General features: G+C 42.7%; 1 protein-coding gene across 3 annotated transcripts in view; it reads right to left on the minus strand.

Annotated features, from left to right (window-relative positions):
* The window catches only part of large2 (LARGE xylosyl- and glucuronyltransferase 2), a 93,140-nt gene that overhangs the window by 28,078 nt on the left and 52,229 nt on the right, over positions 1 to 12,833 (minus strand). For all 3 annotated transcript variants that reach the window (XM_005949518.2, XM_042215173.1, XM_005949519.2), the window contains one exon: positions 1,279 to 1,507. In XM_005949518.2, coding sequence (XP_005949580.1) covers positions 1,279 to 1,378 — 100 coding nt within the window. In that variant the 5' untranslated portion in view covers positions 1,379 to 1,507. The remainder of the gene's footprint in view (positions 1 to 1,278; positions 1,508 to 12,833) is intronic.

Below are 12,833 nucleotides of genomic sequence, written 5' to 3' on the forward strand. Positions count from 1 at the left end.
TGTGTGTGTGTACGTGTGTGTGTGTGTGTGTGTGTGTACGTGTGTACGTGAAAAACACTGAGGAGTAAACCTGCATCCTCCTTCCCATCAACGCTGACACCAGTGTCACGTGTCACTCTTAGATGAGCACACTGGACACTTTTCTGTAAAATCAATCTTTGAGCCTCATAGGTTGGGCCTCGCTTCTTTATCGCTTCCAACATGGTATGAATGTGAATGCAGTCACACTGACGCAGCACGATTTGACTTGATTTTTTTAACCTGTAAAAACAGCCCAGCACACAGATATATCACCTGCTGCTGTGAGGGTTAACATAAAATCGAGTTGTTCCAAGTGACATTAATTGTTAAGGAATCACTGATCAAGGTTTGAGGTGTTTGGATCAAAACAGAAATAATACAAATCCTGAGCAAGTTCTTGACTCCGTGTGATGGTTTGAGGGGCGCTTTGGTGGTCTGACAGTGGGAGACTGGGAGACACATCAAGAACAGAAGAGGTGCCAGAAGACCTTATCGGTGTCTTTATTATATTTATGTGAAACTTCTAAGCCTTGTGAGGATCTAAGCATGTAGATAATATTTCAATACATAAAACTATTTAGTCCTTTGGCACTAAATGCTGGCCCTGGATATAAATTGTTAAAAGGAGAATCATTAGATATGCATCCTCAGTTTTAATGAGATTAAAGCCAAGGCTGCTTACTTAGATCAACAAAGTCTGTGGCAAAACCCCCACAACTGGTACAATGTTTCCCAAATCGGTTCATTATAGTTTGATCCAGCACTACATTACAGATCAGAGGACTGCTGACATGATCCACAGAAAATGTAAGTTCATACAAGTGTCAAGGTTGAATTCAAAATAATTAAAAAGCAATTCATCCTGAAGCTGCACTGGCAGAGATACTGTGCCTCTAACATGTGACTTCCTGTGTTAGTATGTGTGTTATTAAAGCTTCTCGAGGAGACACCACGCAAAAACGTCTCTCTGAATGAAAAAGCAAACTAAACAGAAAACTGCCTCCATGCGTTTAAAAATGTAACTTCATAGTCAGACTGAAAGGAAACTGAGCCGAGCTGCAAAATGCATCTGATAATTGATGTGTTGCTGTCGCTGGTAGGATTCCTGCGACGCTGTCTGACCCAGACCACAAGCCAGCGTCTATGAAAATTACACTGTGTGGATTCTCAGTTTGGACCGTGTAATGATCAATGCTTGGCAGAACTCACGTTGAGTGATTTTGTTGCGCGCACATCCTGAAATCTCTTCATACTCACTTTCCAGGTTTCCAGCCAGAAGGTAGAGCCAGGTGAGCAGGACGATGGCTGTGAGTGACGCCGCCAGCAGCTTTAGGCGCCCGCGGCAAAGAAGGTTCATGATGGGACAGCGGCACTGAGGGCTCTGAGGGTCAGGGGTCGGGAAGAGGACGAGGGGAGGGGCGGGGTGGGGGTGGGGGTTATCAGGTGGGGCTCAGTCCCTCGGCAGGTCTCTGCAGCATCCTTTCATCTGAGTAGAGAAGAACACAGAGTCAAAACAGGACACTTAGAACAGAGCCGTCCGAGTTCAAGTCGTTACTGAAGAAAAATCTCAATTTAACCAACAAATACTGAGTTCACAAGATTTCAATGTGGAAAACTGACACATGTCCAGTTTTCCAAGCTCGTTTTGTTTCAAGGACGTCTAAAAACCAAGAACAATTTCTCTTCATTCCAGCTGATTGGGTCTCATCCCAAAGCAGTCTGCAGATTTCTTATGAGTGATTCATTACTATCTGAGTTAGAAAGCTTACGGTTCTAAGAAGTCTGGACCCAATCTGTAAGAGATCTGAACCACAGAAGAAGACACAATCACACGGTCCGAAAGTACCAGAGGACAGCCAGACCTCATCCAAGAGTCCTCACAGATGGCCCAAAATCACCAAACCAAACCCAGGCCGACACTCACAGCCTGTTACACTCATAATGATATTTGCTTTCGACCTCGATTATTGCACCTCTGTCTTACAGAGACACAATTTTACAAAACCAAGAGACAACTTTTAAAATCTGGCTCTTCATCACACAAACATTTACAAATACAACACTGACGCTTGAGGAAAAGTGCTGCTGGATACACTCGCTAACGCTGCCATGTGTGACACTCCTGTCGCTGGTCCACAACCTTCAAGGAGAAATGTATAACATCACAAAGTAACCACCTCCTGTGACCAGTTTTATTCACTTTTGTTACTAAATCAATATCCATCCATCCATCCATCCATCCATTCGCTTCCGCTTATCCTTTTCAGGGTCGCGGGGGGCGCTGGAGCCTATCCCAGCTGTCATAGGGCGAAAGGCGGGGTACACCCTGGACAGGTCGCCAGTCTGTCGCAGGGCCAACACACAGGGACAGACAACCATTCGCGCTCACATTCACTCACACATTCACACCTAGTGGCAATTTGGATTATCCAATTAACCTATCCCCACAAGCTGCATGCCTTTGGACGGTGGGAGGAAGCCGGAGTACCCGGAGGGAACCCACGCAAACACGGGGAGAACATGCAACTGTTGCTGTGCGGCAACAGTGCTAACCACCGTGCCACCGTGCAGCCACTAAATCAATATATTTATATAATATGTAACTGTACGTACTTGTAATTGAATTTCTGTCATGACTGCAGCACCTTCATGGCCCACACTTTGTCCCTGACTGAAGGTGATATTTAGTCTAAACAGTGAGTGACTCTGGACCTTCAAAGATAAAATAAGGAGTCTGATTAAAGTTTTGGCACATCTCTGTTCATTGTATCATCGAGTTGCTGCTCTTGGCTGGCATGCTCATGCCTGTCTGCCTCAAGGTTGGACATCCTGTTAATCTGAGCTGCTTTTCAGCTCAGCACAGCTGTGGAGACTTAGTGAGCTACTGTAGCCTTTCAGCTCCAGCACGTCTGATCGCTCTCTGACCTCTCATCACCAGGACATTTCTTTCTGCCACACACCGAACGTTTTTCACATCGTTCTCGGTAAAGACTGGAGCCCGATGTGGTGAAAATTCAGGACGTCAGCAACAGAAATACTCAAACCAAAAAGCAAAGATCAAACCACTGCTTGGATGTGAACACGAGGCTCCTGAGCTGCATCTGCAGAACTTCATGGATTAGCTGACTATATAATTACAGGCAGACGCATTAGAGTCGATGTTTTAAAAGCATTCAGCTTGAGGTTTGGAGTCACCGTGCAGAGCTCACATGACTGTTTCAGTCGATGAAGCTGAACTGAACTGAAAGAAGGAGAAAGAGTCACTTTGCTCCATACACACAGAAAACTTGAAAAGGGGGAAAGTCCCATACAAGTTTCAGTTTAGCTCTCCATGTTTGTCAGTCCAGCTCTGTCTGTGCTGGCCTCCCTCCCTCTATGTGAGCCTGATTAGAGCGGGAGGTCTGTCTTTGTTTAACAACGTGATTCATTAATCCCTCTTTAATTAGACACAAGCCCGGAGAGGAGAGAGGGCTGCCAGTGGGAAACAGTATGGAAGCAAGCTCATAGCAGAAAGAAGGAAACTTTGTGCTGGAGGCTGCAGCTCACGTGGAAGAAAAATCTTCAAGAATATTTCTGCGCTTAATAACTAGGAGCTAAATTTACATTTTAAAAGCATTACTGAAGCGCTTAAACACCCGCTGACTTTGTTCCTTGGCCCGTTTAAACACAGGCTTGTGCAGCCATTAAACTGTCAGTCATTTGTAGTCCCCCATTTTCAGCCTCTAAAAAACGGGGACTACATATAAAAAGGGCTATAATTCCTCAACAGGTAATGCAGTGCTTTTATTAAACCCCTGCAATTGAAGCCGAACGTCTGCACTTCAGTCACATGTTGGTTGTGTGGTGGTGGAGTACAAAGGCAACAAATTAGCATCGTCCAAATACTTACGCACTGCAGTGCAGCCATAATTACTGGGGATGTTTCCTTGTTATACGTCATACACAGCAGATTCACAGGTAATATTTTATGTGTAAAAGTCTAAAAATTATGTTTAAAAACAAACAAACATCCAAATATTCAGTTTGAAATTTTAAATCTGTCTGAAACGAGGCCTTATTTAAGGAAATAAGTTGAAAAAAAATCTTATTCTGTAACATCTCTGGTGCCACTGATGTGTGGTGTAAGCTGGTGAATGTGGAAGTGCAGCCCATTTAACACGTGACTGTATTCTCATGTATTCGTCCTTTATGTTGTTTTGTGGGCAATATGCATTTAATCTAAATCCTGACACACCATGACTGTAACCTGCCAAGTGATTGTTACCTAAAAACCGTAATATATTTTTTGCAGGAAGTCTTTTGATCCTCTTTTCATTCATTTGCAAAGTTTTAAATACCCAAAAAGCAAAACCTCTGGTACTACATGAAGTACTGCTGACACACTTCTGATAAACTTAAGTATTTTTTGTCATCCAAACATGCAAATATGTAAAACTTGTCTGAAAGAAATATCCCCACGTATCAGCTGCACACACATCATTTTTCAGAATGTTTAATAAAAGTGTTTTCAGTCTTTAGCGGGGAAACCCATGTGACCACGTGATATGATAGAAAGCTCCAGAGCAGCTACCAGACAGACTTAATGTTTTTTGTTTTGTTAAATCAACTATGTCTAGCATCAGGAATTAACTTTTGTTCTTCTTCCTGCCATTTTTGTGCCACATCTGTGTCTAAGAAGGTAATCAATTCCCAACAACAGGAGTGGCACCAAGGTGGGGCCAAAGGGGGGCACTGCCCCTACGCCCCACCCCACAACTTAAAAATGTTGAAGTGTTCCCTTAATTTTTTTTAGCAGTATATGGAGTTGGTAACTGTAACAGCTAACACCTAACACAATGCATGAGCTAACTTAGCAACCACAGCTTTTTTAAATTAAAAAACAAACAAACACAAATGTGTGGTGCTCAGTGCTGCTGTGGGGTCAACAAGGCTGTCAGAGCAATAACTCTTGGGTGTTACTGTGAATGTTAGCAGGATATCATGCCTAACATAGTTTCCCCTTCCTTGCTAATTGTCCACTCCACCCACATTACCATCACCTGTTTGACTCAAATGTTACAGGATTCCAACAAATCACTTTACCAGCAAACCGACTGTTTAATAATGGAGCTGAGCTCTGTCAGGTGTTTGAGCTGAATTGAAATGTTGATTCAGTTTTTACCACACGTTATTCCCACGAAACCTAGAAGGAGAAACACTGAGAAATTTACAACGACTTAAACCACAAAAAAACCCAAACTGTTATTTGTGGTTCAGCCCCACATGGTTTAAAGTGATGCATTATTAAAACCACAACAATTATCTGCTGTAAAAGTGGATCACACTGCACGCTGAAAGGCTCTCCAACACTCTGCCAGACATTTCAACTTTCCAACTACATAGAGATGATTTATGAGTTAATTAGTGAGGCTGATGTATGCGCTCTATGTCGTTAAGAGCAATGAAAGGTGCTGAGACAGGAAGAGAGGAGGAGGAGGAGAGCTGAGATGGAGAGCAGGGAGAGTAAAGATTAAGAAGAGGGGAGAAGGAAGAGAAGTGTGGTGGGGGGAAGAGAAAGAGAATGAGAGAGGCAAGCAAAAGAACAGGGAAAGAGATAAAGAGGGAAGAAGTTTGAAAGATAAGGAAATGGGAGTGGGAACAAACAAGAAAAGAAAGAAGGGACAGGTAAAGAAAAAAGGAAGAGAAATGAGGAAGAAAAACAGGAGAAAATGTGAGGAAGAATATATAAAAAGAGAAGGGAAAGGTCAAGACAGGAAAAAGGAAAGGAAAAAGAAGATAGGAAGAAAGGAATGAGGAAAAGAAGGGAAGCAGAGAGGTTAAAAGGGCATAGGAAGCAGAGAAAAAGTACTAGGGAATGAGATAAACAATGAAAAAGAAATGAAAAGAAGATTAAGGAGGAACAACAATCAAAGGGAAACAGAAAAAAAGAGGAGCAGAGGTAATTGGAGGTAAAGAATGAAATGAAAAGGAAGAGGCAAGGTAGCCATAGTACGTAGAAGATTACCAGATTCAGAGAAAAGCAAAAAAAGCAAAAAGGAGAGGAAGTAAATGAGGTGGGGGCTGAGCTATAGGTCGTGGCAGTGTACTGGACACTCCGCCTCTAACAGCCATAAACTCAGAGAGGAAATAAAAGTGAGGGGCAGTGCCACTAAAGAGGTGTTTAATAGGCAGCTTTTGTGGATTCTGCAGGAGCTGCACAAAACGTTTTCTCTGCTCTAATTGTAGCAGTAAAAGCGCTGTGAGCGGGGAGCACCGGAGGACTGCGGCAGTCTGCAGCCCCCTCTGTCATCGAAGCAGCTGAGAACAGCACTGAAGGGACAGCGTGGGCGGCACCGGGGTGGAGGCACAACAACAGATAACTCAGTCTAATGGCTGTAAATTAAAGGATAACACAGCAACCACAGAGAAGCAACAATTCCTAAACATTCCTCTGCTATCGTCCCCAAAGCAGCAATTCACTTTCGTTCACCCTCAAATTAAATCAAAGCAGAGGGCTTTCGAAAACCGGTGCAACCATTTATGTCAAAAAGGACTGAAACACATCAACTAGACAGTAAAATTCATCCTCTGAAAAACATCACAAAGTTTTCCTGTCAAGCACCTGGTGTGTTACTGAATTACTGATGGGGCAGAACGAGGGATGAGCAGCAGAAGAAGAATATGGATGACTGTCCGGGTGGTGGACAGGTTCAGAGGAGTGTTTGGTGTATGAAGACGAGAGCGAGGCGTGTCCGCCTGAACTCGCTCCACTGATGCAAACCTGTACAGAAAACGACAGACTCTGAGATTCTTACACTTCAGTCCTTAATGTCGCATTATGTAACAATAGAAACTGCTGCCACAAAGAGCGACACCGTCAGCAGAGCCCGTTCAATGAGGCTGACCTGGATTATTTGTTTCAAACGCTTGTTTAAGGGGTTCAGACTTGATTTTGAAGCTAGGTGTTTAGCACCAAGGTTTGAGTCCTATATCTAACATTTTGCTGATGTGGATAGATAGTGGAATGATGGGTGAATGAGTGGGTGGATGGATGGATGGGTGGGTGGATGGATGGGTGGGTAGATGGATGAGTGGATGGTAGGGCTGCCGCAAACCATTATTTTGATAGTCGACTAGTCACCAATTATTTTTGCGATTAGTCGACTAATCAGATCATGCATCCATTGGACGTAAAACGTACAGCTTATTGCACCAGCAGCATCTGCTCTTATATAACTATCATTAGCTTACAGCTTTAAGTGTTTAAGGTATGTGCTAACTAAAAATAAAGACAAGATGATAGTTTATTAAATTTTAATGAAATTTGCAGATTGTTTCGGTGAAGTTTAATAAACTCCTTGCTATCTAAAATATAACAGGACACCGGAGTATTTCTCGAGCATCTCACACTTCTGATAATCAGCTGTCTGCTTGACGTTTATTCAGCTGTGTAAAAACTATAACTTTAATCTCAGCCAAACCGATTTACTCAGGAACAAATAAAATACTGAAAAAGCCAAACAATAACATTTTTAAGTTATCTAAGTGACTTATGTTTAACCTGAGTAGCGAAAGACGGCGGTGGGTTTGAAAACGATTTGCCGGGAGTCCGGTGTTCTCACCGGCTCTAGTGAGCCTAGCCCCCGGCTAGCTATCGAGCTAGTGGGTAACAGACGTCTCCGAAAACGTCGGAGCGCTTTTGAAAATATGTGGTGTCTCTGATAAACTGAGCAGATATTTGAGGTTTACACAGCTACATTCTCGCCTGAAAATATGTTAAACGTTTATTTTGTGACCCAGAAAGAATAATAAGAGTAATATTAAAACTAACTAGCTGCCGCCATTGTTGGAAACTGAGCTGGGCCGCGCTATGAATTCTGGGCAAAGGAGCTTGAAAGAAAAGCGTCTGGACTTCTTTAAGTTGCTTGAAGACGTTTCACCTCTCATCCGAGAAGCTTCTTCAGTTCTAAGGTCAAATGGTGGAGAGTCCCAGATATAAACCTAGTGGGAGTTTCCCCCCACAGAGGGACAAAAGGACCCCCTGATGATCCTCTAATCGCCTGAGCCAAGGTGTGAAACTGGGTGTGGGTCCCAATCAGCCAGAGTTTCGGGTGTGTTCATTGTGAAACCTGGCCCCACCTTATCATGCAAATTCCTGAGGTCAGATGGCCCAGGATGTGAGTGGGCGTTAAGGCGTCTGGGAAGGGATCTCAAAACTGGATTATAGATGGCAGAGAGTTGGTGTCGTAAACCCCGCCTCTGTTCAAAGATGGTCGCTCACAGTGGACATAGATGGCTTCTTTCACTCCTCTTTCAAACCATCTGTCCTCTCTGTCCAAAATGTGAACATTGGCATCCTCGAAAGAGTGTCCTTTATCCTTAAGATGCAGATGGACTGCAGATGGATGCAGATGGACTGCAATGATGGTGTCTGTTTTGCGTTTTGTCAACAAAACGCCAAAACACAAACTTAACTTAACAACCTCTACATTGGAGAGACCAAACAGCCACTTCACAAGCGCATGGCACAACATAGAAGAGCCACCTCCACAGGACAAGACTCAGCAGTCCATCTGCATCTTAAGGATAAAGGACACTCTTTCGAGGATGCCAATGTTCACATTTTGGACAGAGAGGACAGATGGTTTGAAAGAGGAGTGAAAGAAGCCATCTATGTCCACTGTGAGCGACCATCTTTGAACAGAGGCGGTGGGTTTACGACACCAACTCTCTGCCATCTATAATCCAGTTTTGAGATCCCTTCCCAGACGCCTTAACGCCCACTCACATCCTGGGCCATCTGACCTCAGGAATTCGCATGATAAGGTGGGGCCAGGTTTCACAATGAACACACCCGAAACTCTGGCTGATTGGGACCCACACCCAGTTTCACACCTTGGCTCAGGCGATTAGAGGATCATCAGGGGGTCCTTTTGTCCCTCTGTGGGGGGAAACTCCCACTAGGTTTATATCTGGGACTCTCCACCATTTGACCTTAGAACTGAAGAAGTTTCTCGGATGAGAGGTGAAACGTCTTCAAGCAACTTAAAGAAGTCCAGACGCTTTTCTTTGCAAGCTCCTTTGACTATGATGACCTGGATGACTGAGAACCTTCACAGACATATGAATTCTGGGACACAGCCTCTTCTTCTTCTGTGTTTAACGGCAGCTGGCATCCTTGTACATGCAGTGCTGCCATCTTCTGTTTCAGTCCATTATTACACTCTTAAATACTACTACTGTGTCTTTTGGGATCTTACAAAGCTTCAAATGACGCGTCGACTATTAAATTAGTCGTTGACGATTTTAATAGTCGACTAATCGTGGCAGCCCTAGTTTTCTTCTTTCCGTGTGTCGCTACTTTAAAACGCTTGGGCCGCTCTGCCCGCCACAGTTTCAAACTGGTCATGTGACTGCATGGCCACATCTGATTGGTAAAAGAGTTACAGAAAACTCCACTGGCGGCATGATCCATTATTAGCAGTATTATGTAACGTGTGAAATTAATCATTTTTTTAAAAGTAACAAGTCGAATATTGCCAAATGTAGCGGAGTAAAAGCACAGTTTCTTCTTCACAAATGTACTCAAGTAAAAAGTATCGTGCAAAAAACTTTAAAAGTACATTTTTTTCAAAAACTTACTCAAGTAAATGTAACAGAGTAAATGTAACTCGTTACTACCCACCTCTGCCCATCAGTCTTCACACACAACATATGATAATGCAATTAGGAACCCAGAGCAAAGCTTTAGTCCAGTGGGCGTGTCCTCGTTGTGAGTGAGGAGCTCTTTTAGCCCTAAGCTAATCACAAAGAGGATAGTCCTGATTAAGGGAATAATCAGCAGATGCTTCTGCATTAGAGGAGAGAGATAAGAGTGGAGACCAATAATCAACTCCACTCATCCTCTATTCAGCTCCCTGACCCACGTGCAGGAAGAAGACCTCAAGAGCGCTCAAAGCTCCCCTCACACGACTACTCGATGGCTGTCAACAACCTTGGCAGAAGAGGCACTGCTTTACATTATGCTAACAATAAAAGCTGATCCTCTTTAACCCATAAATAGGTAATGAGGAAAAACAAGGAATTACTATCTGTAAACTGAGAGCAGCAATCACCACACACTGTGTTATTATATATACAGTAACCCAATTATCCCTCCCAGCTTCTGATCATTGAAAATGTTGATTTCATAGCAGGCAGGAGGGCCCCGTATTAGTTTTTCCTTTTCATTAACAGTGTCTTTCTTTTCTTCTGCCGGCTTCAGCATGCTTCATGAACACACAACCATCTCAACTTTCGAGGCAACATTGCTTTTTATAACTATAAGGATCTCAAACCATCCAAGAGTATGGAGGGCACGAACAGTGTTGTGAAGAATATTTGCTTTCTCTCCGGGATAGTTACTTTTTTCTCTTACTAAATGATATTATTATTAAAAAGTACTGGCAACCATCACTGCTACACCCCAGGTTACTAGTAGACACACCTCTCTGGTATCAATTTCTATGTTGTCTTCTTCTCAAGTTATTGGATTCACAAGATTCTGAGAAAACTTGACCTCTAATGTTTAGGTCGAGGTCACTAATTTCTAGGAAATGCACCAATGCTGACAATTTGAAAATCCCAGGTCACTTCAACTCAGCTTTATTTATATTGTGACAAACCACAACAACAGTTGCCAATTATAAAGTAAAGACTAGGGCTGTGCGATATGACCAAAATCTCATATCCCGATAATGATATAAATCACAAAAATGTAACATGTTTTGTAAATTCTGTGAATCTCGGGCAGCTCGACTCAAGTGAAGTGTTTCCAGCTGGGCGTCGTGTACCTGGAGTCGAGTGTTTTAACCGATGCATGAAACGATACATTTTTAGACATAAGTTGTAACGGCGCCGTTTTCTTTGTATTTATTACACAGCGTGCTGCGGGGAAAAGCCTGTTCTAACGTTTGAGTCTACGGTTTATTTTTTAGCAACTGACGGCTCTTTTTGCTTCTCATCCGTAAATAATCTGATCTTTCACGTGACTCAGTTTAAGTCTCAACAGGATCTTGAGCTTTATTGTGAAAGGTTTACGTGGAAAACAAACAAGCGGACAGCAGAGCCACGCGACCATTTTACCATCATTGTTGCTAACGACAACACGTAAAAACAGGCGCTTGTCTGTCTGTAGTGTGGTTATATTAAATATAAGAGAAAGAGAGAACTTTAAGAAACTAATATAGCCACTACAGTGACCATCAAAACGATAAACATATATTGCTGTAAACTGTTTATTTCATGACACCACGAAACAAACGATAGAGTGATAGGAAACGATAAACGTTTTTATATCGTCATTCGATATATTTCGTTATATTGAACAACCCCAGTAAAGACCCTAAAATAATGCAGAGGAAAAGAGAGGAAACCTCACATGGCCACCTATGAACAAGCGCTTTGGCAACAGTGGAAAGGAAAACCTCCCTTTTGACAGGAAGAAACCTTTGGCAGAACCAGGCTCAGGGAGGGGCAGCCAGGGTGAGGGGAGGAAGATGGGAAAAAAGAGCCAGAGATGAATAATAATTCATGATTAAATGCACAGTCATGTATAAACAGTGAGTGCAGAGAAAGGTCTTCTTGACTTATTGCATTCACAAGATTTTTGGAAAACTTGACCTTTGACCTTTTAAGCCCCCGTGTTAATTTTTGCAGCCATCAGCTGGAAATAGATATTTGGAAATGTCTCAGATATTTGTATATCTGAGACATTTAGCAGGACTGGCTTCGAGTATAAGTATATAAAAGTGAGGCAGTTGCCATACTTTATGTGATGGCATACCAAAACGTTTCCCCCACTACCAGATAAGTAGTGGGGGAAAGCCATGGCAACCAACAAGGCACTGAGGTAGTTCGACAACAGGGTTTTCTGTATGAGAACACAGCATCTGTTGTCTGTGGACGTTTACATGCATAAAAAGCTATATAAAGGTTTTCCCTGATGGGGAAGTGAAATAATATGTCCTATTTAAAGTTGGATCAGAATTGGACCGGCGTTCTGGCACATGATGTCTTTCTTGGCTATGGTCAACATTCACTCACTAAATCAGACAGCAACAACAGACTGAGTGAAATCTAAAACCACCTCCTTTCTAAGAGCTTTGTCCAGTATCACCAATCTGCTGCTCAGGTTTGTTCACCAGCATCATTTTTCAGAATTTCTGTATAGAGGCAGAGACAAGTGTCAGTGTGAAGAAAAGGAAAACTTTCTCCATCCTTTCCCTCCGGCATCAATGTTCATCGTGTTTCAGAGTCTTTCCACCCAGTTTTCACCCTTTGCTCCATGAGTTGCACTCAAAGCCTTGACACGTGCACTCTTTTCCCTGCAGCTTCTCTAGAGAGACAAACATTTTTCTTTAGTGCAGATTTTTCCTCTGTAAAACACACCAGCTCTATTACTCAACTCAGTGCAAGAGAGGAGACATGCTATGAGGAAATAAAACTCAAATTTAAAACATTTAAAAAGACGAATACAAAAAGTCTGTTTGTGGCAGTTCCGTTAAGGTCAATGACCCAAATGAAAAAGATCATATTTAAGGTGCCTTTGCAGCGTTTAGTCAAACAGATTGAAGTAACATATCGAATAGTTAGAGAGCACAGCTTGAACGGTGAAACAATAGCTCGTTGGACATCGACAGGGAGACTGCTATGGTGATATTTTGTTTCTACCATGATTAACATCAACCACAATGTCGAGTCCCCATGGCTGCATTTTCTGAAAACTTTCATTCTATAATTTTGTGTTGATACACATGATGAAACACATCAATGTCTTTTCTTTTTGCTCTAGC

This window comes from Haplochromis burtoni, unplaced genomic scaffold (assembly GCF_018398535.1).
Source record: "Haplochromis burtoni strain Fernald_Lab_line unplaced genomic scaffold, NCSU_Asbu1 Contig_668, whole genome shotgun sequence".
NCBI lineage: Eukaryota > Metazoa > Chordata > Actinopteri > Cichliformes > Cichlidae > Haplochromis > Haplochromis burtoni.